The sequence below is a fragment of the Athalia rosae genome, chromosome 6 (assembly GCF_917208135.1).
Source record: "Athalia rosae chromosome 6, iyAthRosa1.1, whole genome shotgun sequence".
Lineage (NCBI taxonomy): Eukaryota > Metazoa > Arthropoda > Insecta > Hymenoptera > Athaliidae > Athalia > Athalia rosae.
The window spans coordinates 8875210-8892607 of record NC_064031.1 but is presented as its reverse complement, the minus strand read 5'-3'; the positions used below and the strand labels follow the sequence as shown (position 1 = coordinate 8892607).

General features: G+C 43.5%; 1 protein-coding gene across 12 annotated transcripts in view; it reads left to right on the top strand.

Annotated features, from left to right (window-relative positions):
- Positions 1–17398, top strand: part of LOC105693657 — a 77077-nt gene that overhangs the window by 44222 nt on the left and 15457 nt on the right. For 8 of the 12 annotated variants that reach the window (XM_048657094.1, XM_048657100.1, XM_048657099.1 and 5 more), the window contains 13 exons: positions 2910–2957; positions 4178–4392; positions 4625–4823; positions 4947–5048; positions 5433–5572; positions 5806–5878; positions 6005–6040; positions 6745–6889; positions 6989–7097; positions 8809–8841; positions 9791–9958; positions 11529–11575; positions 11675–11844. In XM_048657094.1, the coding sequence (XP_048513051.1) occupies positions 2910–2957; positions 4178–4392; positions 4625–4823; positions 4947–5048; positions 5433–5572; positions 5806–5878; positions 6005–6040; positions 6745–6889; positions 6989–7097; positions 8809–8841; positions 9791–9958; positions 11529–11575; positions 11675–11844 (1485 nt within the window). The remainder of the gene's footprint in view (positions 1–2909; positions 2958–4177; positions 4393–4624; positions 4824–4946; positions 5049–5432; positions 5573–5805; positions 5879–6004; positions 6041–6744; positions 6890–6988; positions 7098–8808; positions 8842–9790; positions 9959–11528; positions 11576–11674; positions 11845–17398) is intronic. The other 4 variants (XM_048657096.1, XM_048657101.1, XM_048657102.1 and 1 more) reach the window with 4 other exon arrangements.

Sequence of the window (17398 nt, the reverse complement as noted above, 5' to 3'; positions counted from 1 at the left end):
AACCCTCTTTCCAAAGAATGTGAAATAATGAGAGAGAAAAATTGTGTCATACAATCAAATCGATTTTATAAATAAGATCTTACGTAAAATGTTTTTTCACATTATTTCACGTTTGTATTTCGAACTCTGTACCGAATGCAAAATTCTCATGGTAATTATAGCCGTTTCGGTTAGCACGTAACCATCGGGCATTGCATGATTCATTAATTTTTTGCATAAGCGCACGCTGTTTCTTTTTTTTTTCAACATAAGTGGCTGTGTGCTATTGCAGCTCAAGGGAAAGAAAATGCGACTGACCTGCTGCACGAGATTGATAAGGCTTTGAAATTTGGGAACGGATTCCTGCTTGGTGAAGGTGCGTTTTGATTGTTCGTCTTGTAATTAATCCATTGACTTCGATTGATCGTCTGCGTTCGATCGCAGTTACGGACGGTAAGATGAAGAAGAAAAAAAAAAACAAACAAAAAAAAAATTATCATGTGTTTGAGAGAAAAGCAAATCGAGTGAAATGTAAAATAATTTACAGAGCGAATTGAATTACAAGCCAAATAAAACGTTCTTCTAGAAGTTGAACGCATTGCTTAGACTTTGCTATGGCTTGTTTACAAAATATATCAACTCTCGTGTAACGTGAGAACGTTGAATTAGCTTATCGATCTAAAATCATCGTGTAAAAAGCGGTGTATTATTATCCCCCGTGCATACATATAATTGCGCAGGTTTCAATTACGAAATTATCGCAACCCCGTTAGAATTTTTTACTTCGCGTAATATTGTTGTAAATATTTGAATCGTCGCTAATTTCGCATCTGGTGCCGAACCAGGGGAGGTAAGTCGTGTGCGGAATCTGAAATTTATGATCGATGCGTGAAATTGATTGGTGAACTTGAAGGGAGATGAAAAAAAAAGATTACGCCAAAATCTGTAGAGCTGGTACCGCAAACTATGAAATGTGTTATTTTCGTCCAGCTGTACGCCGCAAGACGTATATTTAGTGTAATCCACACATATATTTACGTCGGCGGAGCTTGTGCACAGCGAACCTGACGTGCTCCAGCCATAAACACGAGACCCTAACGCTGCGTTGCATAATAATTAATTGTAGCTCGGTCGAGATAACGCCATGCGGCAAACCGCGTATCACGTTGACATACACTTAAAATTTAGTTTCAAAGCGAAAGCGCATGATCCGGAGTAACCACGGGAATTCGAGTAAATCATTTCGCACGAAAAAGAGCTCGAGCTTTCGAGCTTTTTGAAGAGAAAAAAAAAAGAAATCCACACCGACAAAGTTATATTTACGAGCCCTGAAACAAGACCGCAGTCCTCGGCCGTTGATAAATTTTGAAAGCACGGCGATGATCGGAGCATCGAAATCTTGGCGTAGGACCGGAAGTCGGATATTAACTCCCCCGTGCGAGGTGGTTGCTTTTGGCTCCGGACGTAGAAATCGGTGAGGCTAAGAACGTGTTGAGCGTCGCGACGCCCAGTTCTCTTCCATCGGCCGTCCGGACGACGAACGGGGCCTCGCGATATGTTTTGAGCTTGCAAAAGCGACGCTACGCGCTTCGAAACTTTTTCAAATCTCTGTCCAGAATTTTTCTCGAATTTAAACACGCTCGTGTAACAATGTTGGAAAAAAGTGAGTGAGCTAACGTAATTCGAAACTAAATTTACAACGATTTTACTAGAAGTGAAAAAAAATCCATCGGCAAATTTATTCGAGACGTTTCGCTATTAAATCTTTTTTCTACCTCCATCAATTTTCTTCTATCCGCGATATTGTCGCGAAAAAACGAGAGGATAGATCGATCGATTCAACGACGTCGATGGATTGGAAAATTTCTATTATGGGAGACAATCGCAGATGGTGACTACTCGTAAACCCACGCGAAAGTATAATAGAATGGGAGATCGCGTTTCCATGAAACTTCCAACCGCTGCACCTGTTCGTTTTCGTATATATTCTAGGCTCTGAAAATCTAACGCCGGCCAAATCTGATGACTAAGAAAGCCCAGCGTTCTCCCGTCTGACGCGGCCCTCATCAAGCCCGGTTCTATATTAATGAACGGAAAGAACTACGTTACACTGGGCGCTTTGCTTTCCGACTTTCTTAACCTTTTCACTTCCTCTTTCATCAATTTTTTTTTTCTCCTTCAGCTCCTCCTTCCTCTCAAAGACGTGAGCTCGCGGTTCGGTTTACTCGAGTCTACGGACCAAAGCCACCCGGGAAAACACTCCAAACTTAAATTTGCTCCGATATTTCAACGCTGAAAAATACACGAGTCGAACGTTGCGAGACAAAACTTTAATGTCGGTAATAACTTTTTCTCAATTCCCGTCCAATGCCGCGTGGTTTATCTTCGGTAGTTCGCTCTTTGGTACCGCGAGCTGCATTCGAAAGGGCCTTCGAGTAAAGGAGGGGTCGTCGGAAGCCCATGGCCCTTTTGACGATAGTTAAGGAGATCCCGAAGAAGTTTTGAAATTGTTGTGAACAGTTTGACGACAAGTCTACTAAGTGTTCCCAAAAGTTTACCAGCGTCATCAATGCGGCGGAGTGGTTTCCGTCGAAGACATTTATTGATTTGAAATTTTGCGACTTCCAATTTGTTCCGTTTCTTTTTTTCTCTTCCTTTAAATTTTGTTGGGAAAGACGATCGCTGAATAAACGCCAGATTTTTTTTTTTTGGCGGCTGCATGTGGAGTGTCGGGAGTTCCTATGCCGTTACCTTGGAAATCTTTAAATAGTAGAAACGTATTCGCGTATCGTACGGATAGTGAAGAGAAAAACGAAAAAAAAACGATTCTCGGATTTTAGTCTAAAAATAAATCGTAGTGGTCCAAATTACTGAGTGCGTGCGGAATTAATGAACACGAAATTTTAAATGCTGATATTTGGTGGTTACAGAAAACAACATGTTCGCTCCTACTTTCAAAGCGACCGCAACGAAACCAGGTAAAATCCTGCGATTTTTGAAAGTGTGTCGATGTTGTCGTTGAACAATTTTTGTCTCACGTCCAACAGAAAATTTGTGACGTCCCCTGTCGTTGGTAATTGTTAATTAACACAAGAATACGAGAATCAACCTAACCTAACCCACCCTCGTTGACGATTTGGACATGTTGATTGTCTGCAGCGGATTCCGGAAATTTTTAGCCGAAGAAAACAAAATGAATAAATAATACCCGGAACCGTATATTCGCAGTTTGTTAATTATAAGTCGTCGAAAGTAATTCCAACTTTGGTATCGGAAATAAAGCGAAGAATAGGTGCGGAGAGAAAATTTTCTTTAAAACTTTCGGCAACTGTCTGAAGTGTCTCCTCTTTTCACGCCGATAGACAGCTGCTGTTCGAAACTTTCTGGCATAAATTACCACAAGAGTGTATAAAATACAGGGGGTGTATTATATATTTCTATACATAAAGTTAACAAACGAAAAATATGCTTAATTTCAAACACCTCCGACGGATGAAAAATACGTTTCCTTTATTCAAATCTAGAGTCTCGATTTACGCACCACGTGTTCAATAGTAAAAATTCTTTCCATCCTTGAGTCGCGTACATCGTGAATCTTGGTCCTCTGATCATTGATTATTAACCTTGATTATAGATCTGAATATTGAAAACTCAATATCCCGTTTGCCTAGGTAGCAACGACCGGACGGTGATCATCCCTTACGCGTTCGTCGAGTTTAATTTATGAACGTGTAATTTGAATACTAGAAACATATTCTAGGAGTAGCTGTTTTCCAGGGACGAGGTATTTTTGAATACACGCGTTCACGTAATGAACCAGACCGAAAGTGTTACTGAAATACATTGCATAATTTTATTATTAACACATATATCTCCACAGCTCTGGTTTGGCGGATGAAAAAACACGTGAATCAGTGCAGACGAGACGTGTGCCAGGAAAGCTCGCTGATAAATTTATTACACCGATGTACCTAATTCGTAACCGGAAGCGAGAGGAGACTGACGTATTTTTTCCCTCCCATCTCTCAGACCCGCTTATCTACTTTTTCTGTCGCAAAAATTTCCTTCAAAAAACGAAAAAAAAAAGGGGAAAGAGTTCCTCGACCCATCTTGACACCCGTCCAATTGTGGAACGATTTGTATCCGCCGTTTCGTCGTTCGAACTGATTGAAAAAAGCGCATATTCGTTTGCTAACAGGAGTCTGGTCGCCAGGAAGCGAACCGCCTCCAGCACCGAAACAGCCGAGTCCGGATCGTGGCAAGGAGGGCGACGCCTCTGAGAAGGATGCTGGAATACCTCCCGTCTGGACCCCAACCAGCGCAACCACCAGCCCCGTTGTTGAACGCAAAGAGTTTCGTCCAGTTCCCTTTGAGAGTCCTGTTCTGAGTAGGAAGAACAAGGTTCAAGCTCAGGTGAGAGGGAAGAGAACCAAGAAAATTTTAAATCTTTTCAAACTCATCAGCGCGAAACATTTTTCAAGCGTTCCGGTTAGAAAAGAAAAGAAAAAAGGACCAAGAGGGAAAAATAGTTTTTTTTGAAAACTCCGTGCATAAATTTCGTTGGAATAAAGTTTGCGGCAAACTTTTTTTCGCTGACAAAAGAAAGTTTTTATTTTTAATAAATTTTCTTGCACGGTCCTCGCAGTCTTCGACGGAAGAGGCTCCTCCGCCTTGGGAGGGTGAGGAGTACAAGAAGGAAGCGAGTCAGATTCTTTCGCAAACGATAACAACTCGCATCGTTAATTCTCATTCAGCGCCGAGTCAAGGGTTGAACACGTTGGCCAGCCCCCCTCGACTACCCAGAGCTCAAAATCCGACGATCACGCTACTCCAAAAGGCCAGAGGTGAGAATTAGAGGCTGAAATTTTTATTCCGTACAGATCAAGTCTGGAAATAAGCGATTCTTGAGGCAGCCCTTGGGTCTGGCAATCGATAACACTGAACCGCCTATATCATTAACGTTCCAGAGGGACAATTACCCAAGGGGGCTGCTTATTTGGAAGAGGTTAATCATGGCGCAGCGCAGAGTAAAAACGACGAGAAACCGATAATCAGTCCGGGAGAAATAAGTAAGTCAATAAATAAGTTCGACGAACTTTCGCGTACAAGGAATACCCGTGTCATTCCCGCAATCAGCTGACTTTTCATCGCACGGTTTCAAATTTTTTTGAAAATCGTCGTCAACGAAATTCTATCGTCTTAAGATAAGCACCGTCATATAATCCAGATTTTTTGGAACACGCGTACTTATTTTCTCTGATATAACTGGAGCTTTTTTTTTTTGCTTCAACGGTGAATCTTGAGAAAAAAAAAGGTTTCTGTCCAAGGAAAAATTGTCGATTTATCGTAAGTGATTACCCTCCCATATTATATATTTTTTATAAATATTTTGATCATACGTAGACGTGTATTATAGTTGAAATAATATTCAAAGAATTTCATTTCTCCGCCAGTATACACCGTTAAAAAAGAATACGAAAGTGAACCGGAATCAGAAAATATTCGGCCGAAGAAAATGGCGGACCTCGGCCCAAGAAAGTTCGAGGGAATTGGTCCGATAACCAAAGAGGGAATTCCTCTGGTCTTGAGATCGGTAAGTCTTTGTTACCGACAGGAAAATTGAAAAAATGTTCTCCCAAAATACTGCTACTGTTGCCCTTGATCGAAATCGATTCGAAATTCGGAAGGACAGGTACGCAAAGATAACATTTCGGCATATATTGCACAGTCGATTTCATCCCGAATTTATCCCGATCTAATGACCTGTTACCGGAGAGCTGGTTAATTATGGGTTCGGGAATGAAATGTGAATTTCGTAATTTTCAGGAAGTCAAGGAGAACAATCAAGCCAAATGGTACAAAAAAATGTACGACTCATTACATCGCGCCGAACATGACGGTTAGTTTTAATTTCACAGTAATCGATGTATAGAACAGAAAAAATAGTGGAAGGGTGAGAAATGAATTATCTCATTTAGTATCCGCTGATGTTTGGAATAACGCGAGTTGAAATTTCTATTTACAGACGACTACATTACGATTCGGTACAAACCACGAAGAGGTGATTATTTCCAAATAGTGGACCGACAACTCTTGAGATTGTGAAGCACGCTGAGTTAATAATTGTTAACACAAAACTAAACGTATATTTTATGTTTCATTTTATTTTTCTCTCTTTTATTCAAATTCGATATTTTTTTCGAATATTTATTCATCTATTTGTACGTGCGTAACATAAGAATGTGTTCTAGCGTTTGATCATCTGTAAATAAAGCCTGTGTGTATTATGTAAATTTATATTTACAGGAATTTTTTTCCTGCAACTTTAACACCTAACTAATGCCTTAATCCAACGTAATAAAGATTGTTATCTAACATGCTGTCAATTATTTTACTTCAGTTTGTTTTAGGCTCGCTTTTTTTTCACTTGAACACTCAACCCTTACCGTCAATGCAATTGTACTTTCGAGAAGACAATTGAAAAACAAATTCAAGCGAAAACGGTGGCAAAAAAAAGTTCAAGATCTGAAAAAGATTTTACGGTCTCAGTTTGAACCGTCTTAACCTGCACCTTTTTTGACTAACTTGCAGTTCCTTTGATGTCATTGTAACATAGCTCATATGTTTTTATTTTTCACATACTTGATGAAGAAAATAAAAAAATTGATATTATGTGCCTAATATTGCGAACACTTTCGTTACTTTGTGCATTGATTATCTTTGATGACAACTTTGTCTAAATACTTGAAAAAAAATTATTTTCAGGGACCAGATACGGCTACGGAAGTGCCAGTGGTTATCTCAGCGAACCGGAACCACGTGGTAACGTTGAAAAAAGTGCAACCCTCGACAGTCGTCGTAGACAGAGGAACAAGGAAAATGATTTTTCGACTTCGACTATCCCGAGAAAGTACGTATCGTGGAATTGTCTTGATTTTTTTTTTTGAAGTCGCACGTCTCCTGAATCCCCATTTTTTACTTTTTATTTCATCTGTCCTCTGACTTGTAGAAACGGATCATCTGTTAAGCCCACAACTGAAATTTATCGGAATCAACCAGGTCGCATAGAAGATTACGAACCAGGGCGATCGTCGATAGCTGACAAAGAAACTAAAGAGGTATGCAAAAGTACTTCCGGTTCTTTCAAGCTTTTCATCACTTTTCAAACCCTGTATATAGACCCGCGTTATCGCGACGAATTATAGTGAATCATTTCCACGCGCTCTTCAGTCCCCACTTCATGTTAGAAAAAAAAAGAAAGTTACTGATTCTTCACTGATAACTTTCTAATTGAAAACAAATGAAAAATTAGTTGCTAACGAGTTTTTTACGACGTATGATATTAAATAAACCACGATTAAAATTCACACCGATTTCAACGGAGTGTTATACTTCGATTAAGTGTGCATAAAATGTATAGCATATTTCATAGTATTTTCCATTCAATTCTTAGCGCCATTAAAAATTTCTATAGAGCTTTACGAGTCCATTGTACATTCCTTCGCGGTTCATGCATAACCCCTCACGATTCTTACGCGCCACGTTCACGCATCTTAAAATCATTATCCAGGTATATAAAATGCAAGAATAAAAAACCACAAAAAATCGCTTCATTTTTAATCACCGGAACGATCCAGGCGAATAACGGCATCCGTTGCTCCTGCATTTGCATCGTTCTACCAATTATTGTATCATAGTTACAGTAATAGCCTTGAAGTTTAACACGCAAGAAGATATTGGCGTAATTATACGTGTACCATTAATGTAATCAATAATCCGCATCTTGTGGCGTAAATTTTTTTCTATCGACCATGAATGTACCCTAATAGTTGATAACAAGAACCCAGTCCGTTTGAGTGGAGCTTTGCTAGAGTCGAGGGACGATAAGAAAATGATAATAAAAAAATCAACATGGCGTTTCGATAGTTTGAATTGAACTGGCTTTGCTTCCAGCCAACGTACGTAACTTGGACAAGACGTAAGGTAATTAAGACGCCGTAAAAGTATAAAACACACTCACCCTGTATCTGTAAATGTGTTTTTATGTTAACGAATAATTTCGTTGAATTTCTATATATTTCTTTGTCACGTTTACAGTTTTATAATTACAACGAAGATTGTATTTGCCTCGTCCAAGATGCAGTTGTTGTACCTATATGTATATGTACCTAATATTCACACACGAATTATTGATTTTTTCTTTCCAACTTACGTGATCGTCTTGCAAAACAAAAAAAAAAAAAAAACAATTCATTGATTGATTAATTATTCAATGGATTGGTTTATGAAAATAATGCGTACCTCATTGCGTTCATTCACTTTTCTTTGATTACTGAATATAATAAGCTTTGGTAGTGCAGCTTGTAGTGAATATCCTGTCGCTGAATTTTTTTTCTTCATTACTATGACTTTTTTTCTATATCTGATTCGCAAAACGTTACGTTGTAACGTTAAAAATGTGGCAAATGGTTCGATAACGAAGTCAATGGAAAATCTACGAGAGAAAAAGCTTTTTACCTAACGACCGGAAACTCCACTTCGCGATAGTGTTTATGAACGATTGTTCGGAGGACAATTATTATGGAATATTCGAACAAGTTCGAACCATTGATCCATTTGAACGCATTCAACCGGAAACTGAGTGAAATAGCTTTTATTTTACCAACAAGTAGATCCTGTCCTTTTGTTGTTCTCCAATTACATTACCCACAGATATATATATATACAGCCTATGCGTATGTTACGTACCTATGATACGAGAGCAATATAACAAGATAGTATTGAAACACGCCTAGTATTATAACGCAATTTTTTATTCTATTTTTCTAGTGGTGGGACGAGGTCATGGACATATTTGACGGGGTACGAGATTTTTATATTAGTGGTAGTTTAAGCTTGTCTCTCAAATATAATTCTCTTCGCAATTCTATCATTTAATCTTATTTCTTCTTGTACATTATCAAAAAATTTCTTACCTCGGGGACAAGAACTCGACAGATACTTTGGCAGAGACCCGAATAAACGTGTTTTTGGAAAAAAAAAAAAGAAAATCCCAATTTACAAATTATCACGCCAGGTTCTCTGCTCATTAGTATATAGAGAGGGGAATGGTCACCGATATTTTTTCTGGGTTTTTTATGCAGCTGTAACTCTCGGGCATATTTGGTTTTCACGCACTGCTAATTTTTTTTAATTTTTTTTCATCGCGTTGGTTAGACGCAATAATGAAAATTGTACGCGGTGAAGGGTGTGTAAATCGTTGACATTGGAAATTGCCGCTTTGTCGACAGTTCTAGCGGATCAGAAAAAAAAAACGCAATAATCGAAGATCCTTTTAATCCAACAAACGACCGCGACAATTTTCAAATGCCAACGCTGTACACTTGAATTGAAAATTGTCGTACATTCAATAATCAATCGACTAATAATCTTTACACCTAATTTACATTTGGCTTCAAATACTTACACCTAATTTACATACCTCAGTTGAAATTGAATATTCGTATAACTCGTTGCCGTGATCACAGTTATCGTGTGTATTGCGACTAAGAAAATAAGAAGAAAACAAAATTCCTGATGTCGGAAATAATTTATTTTGTTTTTTTAGTCTTCATAACTAATTATAAATGCATTTCGTACGAGCCATTATGTAATGTAATTGTAAATGTGTATATTTCCATCAATGTTTGACGTTCGTGTGTGGTGTTTATAATGTTTGCGCGGCTGGCGTCGCGACGCTGGGGATGTCGGCCTTCTTTTCACCCGTGCCTTCTACCGCCGCATCGTCGTTCGCCGCTGTTCGTCGACGAAGTGGTTGGACGAAAACGTGAGCCCTCGAGAGCGCGCATTGAGCGAGATAACGAGCCGAGATCATCGTCGTCTGTCGGAATCTTCTCGCGGTCAACCCGGTCTAAGTCTTTCCTACATGCAGGGGATATGCCCGAAACGATCTTCGGATATTAACGTCGACGTTAAAAGTGTAAGAGAATTATCAACAAGTTCTTCAGGTTCGAAATTGCAGTACCCCGACAATGTTACCTCGTCGAAGTCGTCGTCGTCGAGACGCCGGAGTCCCGACGACTCGATTAAAAATAAACGGCAGGTATCTTTCACGCGAGCGGACAGTCAGCCTACATTATATCACGGTAATAACGTGCCGGAAATTAAAATGAGGGAAATCGGCGTCGTTAAAACTAGATCGCGAGAGGCGATACACCAAACTAGTCGTCAACACCAGCAGCGTACCACCGAAGCGGATCAATTGCTATTGAACGAAAAATCCGGCGTCGCTCTATCGAAATCGAGGTGCAGATCGGTCCTAGATTTGAATCGCGCTAAATTTCATTCTCTGCGCCCCCAGAGATCGTTGAATAAAATCGCATCGCCGAGTCCGAAATCTTACTCGGATTTGAACGAATTCGAACAATACTCAACGGCGAACCGAGGAGCCGACAAAGGCGCAGCCAACGACGCCAAACCGCGAGAAGATCCCGCAGCGAACATCTTCAGAAAGCCGATTAGCATGCCGGAAGGAAAATCTCGAAGCTTCGTTATGCCGGACAGATGCACCGGAGAGATTGACCAGCAATCTTTGCAACAAATCGCCCCCGTTCCTGCCGCTGCCGCCATGGTAGCCGCCCGTGCGAAACGTCCTACCCGGCTTAATCGTACAATGGATAAATCAGACCGCGTCTTTTTACCGCAACGTCAACAATTGACGAGCATTAACAATCACCACCGCCTGCAACAATGCCTGTCACCTTGTCGCTCTACCACCTCTGGCACCAATCATAACATTCAACCACCACCACAACTACCTTCTGCTAAGACTTCAGCACCTCTACGGGTTAGACCGGTCTCTCGGCACGATCTCTGTACCTAAATTTTCTTCTTCCATTTCCATCGACGGATCATTTCACGCATCATTCGATGTCTGTCTTCTCCATCGCACGATCGTGTACCCGCATAACCGGACGAAGCCAGCGCAGTCTTATTCCTCTTTATTTCCGATCAATCGGTGGAAAATAATTATTCCGCGTTGGCTTCGCCCGGTGTCTTCATCACGCCGGTAGATGTTTCATGCATTTATCAATGTTCGAAACCTTTTTTTTTTTTTTTTCCATTTCTCTTTATCATCCATTACCATAAATGTTTCACGTGTGTCGACGTTTACGATCGGTATACACGTGTTAAATGTTTGCCCCTATATTCAGCATGTATGTGTGTGTGTATTAATTACTAATAATTGTACAAATCGCATTAATTATCATGACCTGTCATTTTTTTTCTTCCATCTAGTCTGTATAACGTACACGTGTACCAATGTACTTGGATAAATGTGTAAAGCAAAGTTGACGAAGGGGATGGTTTTGGGCATGATTTTATCATATTTACAACTATCGAATCAGTGGGCGCGAAAACTGTCTCCGGATCTGCTCTCTGTTTTGGGAATTAAATGAAGTGCACGCAGCATGATTCGGACTGTCGTTAAATATTCTTTTGAAATCTTATCGAGAATTTTGAGTAACCGAACATCGTCTCATTTACAGCCGTTCGAACAGCACAGTACCCATACTGCGAAACCCTACATGTCCCAGTGAGTTGAAAATTTATTCACAAATTATCTCGTCGTATTTTACGCGAATGATTTATCGATATCGCGGGATTAACGAATCAATTTCATCAAACGTTTCAGTGCCCTGAAAGAATCTGGCTACGAGAGTGACTCTACTCTGGTCTTCCGTCGACGCGAAGACGCCAGCCCTCTGAGTCCCTTGGAACAAAGACTAGCTTACAAAACTGTCCAACGTGGAGGTGACGTCCCTCTACACGGCCTTCGTAAACCAGCCCCAGAACGTCCGAAGGGTAAGTCCGAGTGGTTTTATTCAAATGTAATTGCGATTTTTCAATTTTTTTCAGTTACTTTTGGTTTACTTTTATCTTATTCGATTTGTCACCTCGCTCACCATATTTCACTCTCACAGTTCACTCTTCAATCTTTAATCGGGGCATGAAAAACAAATTAATATTGCATCTTGATTTTTTCAACTATATCGATTCTCCGTACGTAATCAACTAATGAATTATTTTAATAAATGTAAATAAAGGAACGCTTATTTCGATTCTCGATTTAATTTTGATCAAAATTATTTAATCAAATTCATTCAACTGACAGCTAGATTAGAGCATCATTGATAATTTCATATTGTTGTCTTCCCTGTACCATAATTCCCACTCCGTTTACCTCTCCAGCATGGTTTGAGCTATTCAGCATGAATTTTTTACCTCGAATAAAAATTGTGTACAAGTATATTACGTATAGTTTTAGAATTTTTTATCTCATGCACCCAACTTATATCGTGAAATGATATTTCGCAAGCAACGCACAACCGCCTGAAATCTGTCGATATTGGAATGCGGTCGAAAGATTTTTCTATACTTTTTTTACATACCGCTATCAATAAAAGCTGCACCGGACGAAGAAGCATAAACGATCCTCCACACAACTCACACGCTGCAATAGCAAAAATACCTAAAATAAAAAAAATAAAAAAACAAAAAAAAAACACACGCGCCACCAGCTTATCCTTGGTGAAAGGGTTCGGGATTGCGGATATTGGAACACGTCTAATGATCCGATGTAAACAAAATCTGTCCACAGACGACGACTCGGTGATCGAATACTTCCCAATATCTCCTACGCTGACGCGAATACGTGTTCACAAGAAGACTCCCTCCTCAAGCTCTAAGGATTCTTTAAAAAAATCGCGCCCGACGGTCCCCGCGCCGCCTCCTCTACCTTCCATGATCTTCTCTCAGTACAAAAGGTCAGCACCGTCCCTGGTGATTTCGCCAGCCAGGTCATCCCACGCGATTCATCTCGCAGGACGGTCTCACTCGACACCCTCGAGAATTTCTTCGCCACCTCCGGGGAGACCACCTTCGAGAGTCACGTCCCCCTCCGGCAGACCTCCGTCTCCCCCGAGGCGAAAATCTTCCCGAAATAACACGACCCTCAGGTTATATTCGGAGATGCAAATCGCGGAGAATCCGCAATCCTCGAATCCGAGGCACGAGCAATGTTTCAGCGCGGACAACGTTTCTAATATCCGTTTCCTCCGAGAGAGATTGTCCTGCAATCTTGAGAAACATCGCAGAGAAAAAGAAGAGGCACAGAGAGTGAGGATCTCGCGAAACTTGTCGACGAGCCCCGTAACGAATCGGACGAAATTATCGTCCACGATAACCGCGAACTTCTCCGGCCAAAAATCGAAGACCGCGTCATCTCCCAGCCCCGTGTCGAGGCAGTCCAGAGACACTGAGCCGAAGACATCGGGAGCGAAACGACCGATGGAGGATAAGCCGCCGATCAAACGCGTGCCCTCGAAAAGTCCGATGTCCACTTGCAGCTCCAGGGACTCCACCGTGGACAGATTGTACTCTCCGGAGAGGAGCTGCCAGCACGGCAGTCGCCCCAAAATAGTCGACGGCGTAACGAGGAAGGATCAAGCGAAGCCAAGACGAACGAAAAAGGAGCAGGACGAGGCGTGTAAAAGATTGAGCAGATCGCCGGACTTGTCATCCCCACAGGAGGTGAGGAGGGCTGTACAACGTCAACGCGAAAAGGACGTGCAAACGAAACTTCTGCCTTCCGGTACGGTGGTGAAGAGTTCGACCACTTTGTATTCATCGGCGCGCAACGCTAGACAAAATCCGCCGGAAGATAAATCGCTGAAAGTCACCGTCGCGATATCGTCCAAGGGACGTGAACTACTGAGAAAGACGACCGAATCTTCCACGTCGAGTAGAAATCAGAGCGTTAAATCGACATCGGGAAATTCGCCGATTGTTACGAGGAAAACTACGTTCACAGAACCAGAGGAGAGTCCCAGGCAGAAGATTGCGAAACAGCGTGAGACCCCGGAGTCCGTCGAATGCAAGGAATCTCTACAGTCGGGCTCGTCGTTCGACACCGACGGCGCAACTAGCGATTGTAATAAACGGAAACGCTCCCGAGACAAGCCGCAAACTATTGTAAAATCGCCTGTGAAGAAGCCGGAAACGATTTGCGTGAACCCTGAGAGCAAGGAGAGAAAAGAGGAGAAGAGAAAGTCGCGCAAAGAGAGGAGCGGCGAGTCCTCGAAGGGGAAAAAATCATCGAATGGCAAACGGAACGACGGTGAGAAAAAAAGGTCTAAAAAAGCGTTGGGAAAGGCAGCCGGAAGCGAGATAGCTAAGGAACTGAAGAAATTGGATCCCCGTGAAGCGAACGTGCAGAGATTAACCGTCGACCAGATAAAGAAGCATCAAGAAACCATGAAGTCCGACACATTTTTCCAAAATTTATTCCTCCGCAATATCTCGTCGCCGACGCCCTCGCAGACCAGTGTTCTCAGAACGTCTTCGGTTCTGGAACGCGCGAGGATATTCCAAAGCGAAAATATCGAGAATTTCAAATCCGAACCGTCCCTCAGATCCCTGAATATTTATCTGACTTCCAAAAAGCCGGTCTCCAACTCCAAATTCAAGAACTGGGAGCGCGAGAGCGTTTCCTCGCGATGTTCGAGTCCATACGGGGTGAGCTGGCCCGGCCGTTCGGTCTTCCAAAAAATCAGCAAGTTCGATAGCTTGCTAAGTATAGACGATTGCGCGATGGAATTCGGATCGGTTTCTTCGTTCCGCGGTCGCAGCCCCGACCTGACCAGAGATTGCCACAAGGAGAGGAGTCTGAGCGAACCCCCGTTGAAGGTTCTACCCGAAAACGAGGAGAGGAACGACCGCGAAGAAGCTCCGCCGCGTCCAGCTTCGCCCTCGCCGATCAGATCGCCGGCCTGTCGGAGAATACAGAGTCTCCGACATCACGACACACCAGGTATGACCATAATAAGAAAGGCACGAGCTAGAAGCGCCGAAGAAGTCGACCAGAGAAAAAAGATGTCGATGGGGTCCACCTCGTCACTGTGCAAAAGCACGAGCTCGTTGAATTTGTCGCAGATCGACAGAGACGAGTACCAACAGTACGTTCTAGAGATGTTACACTGCAAACGAAAATCGAGGAGGTACAGAGATCTGCACGATTTTTACGCCAGTCTGGAGCGCATGGGGGAGTTGGAGAGGACCACTTCGTCCGGTGACCTCAGACCGCGATTGAGGAACGAGGAAATCATCGATTACGATCGCTGGAAGGAAGTGCGGTCCAAAGAGCGGGCCGAACGAGAACTTGAAGTGCTTTATGGTAAATTGAGGAACGTACAGAAAGAGAAAGACTTTCTGTTCAGACCTAAGGAGGTTGACCAGTTCAGATGGAAGGGGGATTCGGGTCTCAGGTGTAAGGAGAAATCCGTTGAAAATATAAGGGAACAGTTCAAGAAACTTGAGAGCCAGGAAAGTGAACTGGAATCGTCGCGCCGTCGCGACATGGCGGCCCGCAAGGACGTCTACAAGCCGCTCTGGAGGGGCAGTTCCGTCGTCAGCGTTGCTCACACTCTCGACAAAAGGGCTACCTGTTCTGAAAATTTGGAAAGATCCGTGAAACCGGAATTGCCGAAGGCTCTCGGGGTTAGTCGGAAACTGTGGAGTAGTCTGTCGATAGAACAAGTGAATGCTTTGAAGAATCAGTTGAACGAAATCTATAGCGCGGATAATGGAAAACCGGAGCTCGAGAAACCCAAAGCCACGTCGAAATCTGATTATGAAATTGTGGTGCCTCCTCAGGAAGAATTTGGGGAAAGTTTCCAAGAGGATAATAAAACGCTTCACGTCCGCTGCCATTCTATGGTGACACCCGATATCTGTAAAATGACGGAGAAGGCGGACAGTCGATTGGAGGAGGAGAATCGGAAATCACCCTTGAAAAGAAGCGGATCGATCAGTCGGGGAAGAAGTGTGGAGCGATCGCAATCCGACCGATCGTCTGGGATTCCCCCAATGTCCGAGCTCGAGAAGAAGAGGTTGTCGCTGACGTTGAGCAAAGAAGTATTGGACAAAATGACTCAGAGAAAAGTGTCGCATACGCCGATTTCTCCTCGTGAAACCCGAGGTGCGATCGCCGCTGCTTCCGGACAATCGAAGTCGAGCTTTCAGAGCGCCAGCCCCAGCTTCTCGAGCGCTTCTCCTCGGACCTGCTATTCCTTGGAAATGTCTGAGGAAGGCGCTGGAAAATCGAAGGACAAGAGCGACTTCTTGCTGGTCTTGACCCCCGGCGACGAGTCTCCGCAAAGCAAACGTAGAGTTGAAAACGTGATGGAACAGTGGTCCAAGAGACAACCCGAAACGGCTACGGCGGTGTCCGACGAAACGGGGAAACCGTCGCGTCCGGCATCGACGAGCGAGGTGGACAGCACGACCGGAAGTTCGGACGCATCGGTGAAAACGGTGATCAGGCAAGGGAGCGCCGAAGATGTGTCGAGGAAGGTGGAATTTTACGAGAAATTTGACGCCGACGCTGGGGAGGCGAAGTCAATCGGTAACGCCAGCCTCGCTGCTTCCGCCCCGGAAGGCCTCGAAAGGTCGGAGACGAGGTCGACGTTCTCCCAAAGTTTTGCCGACTTGAAAGAACTCTTCGGCGAATCGGAGTCCGCGAGATTCGCGACATCGTCGAGTTACGGGTCGCGACCTCGCTCCACGTCCCCCAGAAGAAGCCCTACCGCCTCGCCGGAGGCTCCGCATGCGCGACCCTGCCGTTCGTTTTTACCTGACGAAAATCGCGAACGTCCAAGGAGCGCCAGTCCGTTTCGCCAGACCTCGAATACCTCCAGTATAGACAGCCTGTGGAAGAGGAGCGAATCTCCGGACCCGGAGAAATATTGGCGCGCTTATCTCAAACTGGTGAGAAGCGGAGCGGTGAAGCGATTGCGCGCCAAATACGAAAGCCTCGAGGAGCTACCCGGGGCTAGGATAAAAGTGGTCCCGACGCCGAAGAGGTTCAGAAGCGACCCCGAACTCACTCGAAACTTGTTGAAAAAAGAAATTGAAAAGGTCGTCGTCAAGGGACAAGAAATGGCCGATGTGAACTGGTTGCGTCGAAAGTACGAAGCGGTGCCCGGGCGGGCCCGGAGACGAGGGACTTCCCCGCCGATACCGCGAGTCCCCTTACGGATGGAGGACCTCGGTATGCCGCACATCCACGTTATCAGTAAAATGGCCGAACTGAAGGAACAAAGACCACCCCCCCAAACGACCGCGTCCAGGAGACAAGAAGCGAACGAACTGCAGACGAAACGGGCGGTCGGCAGGATCCGAAAAAAATTCGAGAGGGATCGTAATGTATCGATATTAGGTGAGATGTTCACTTCGGCACCAAACGTTCACGAACTTCGTGATATTGCACCCTATTTGGCGGGTCAGTGGGTAGCGCACAGGTTTCCTAGCCGTCGCGACAACGCGCGTTCTTTGTCCTCTCCAGAGTTAGAAAAGCCAT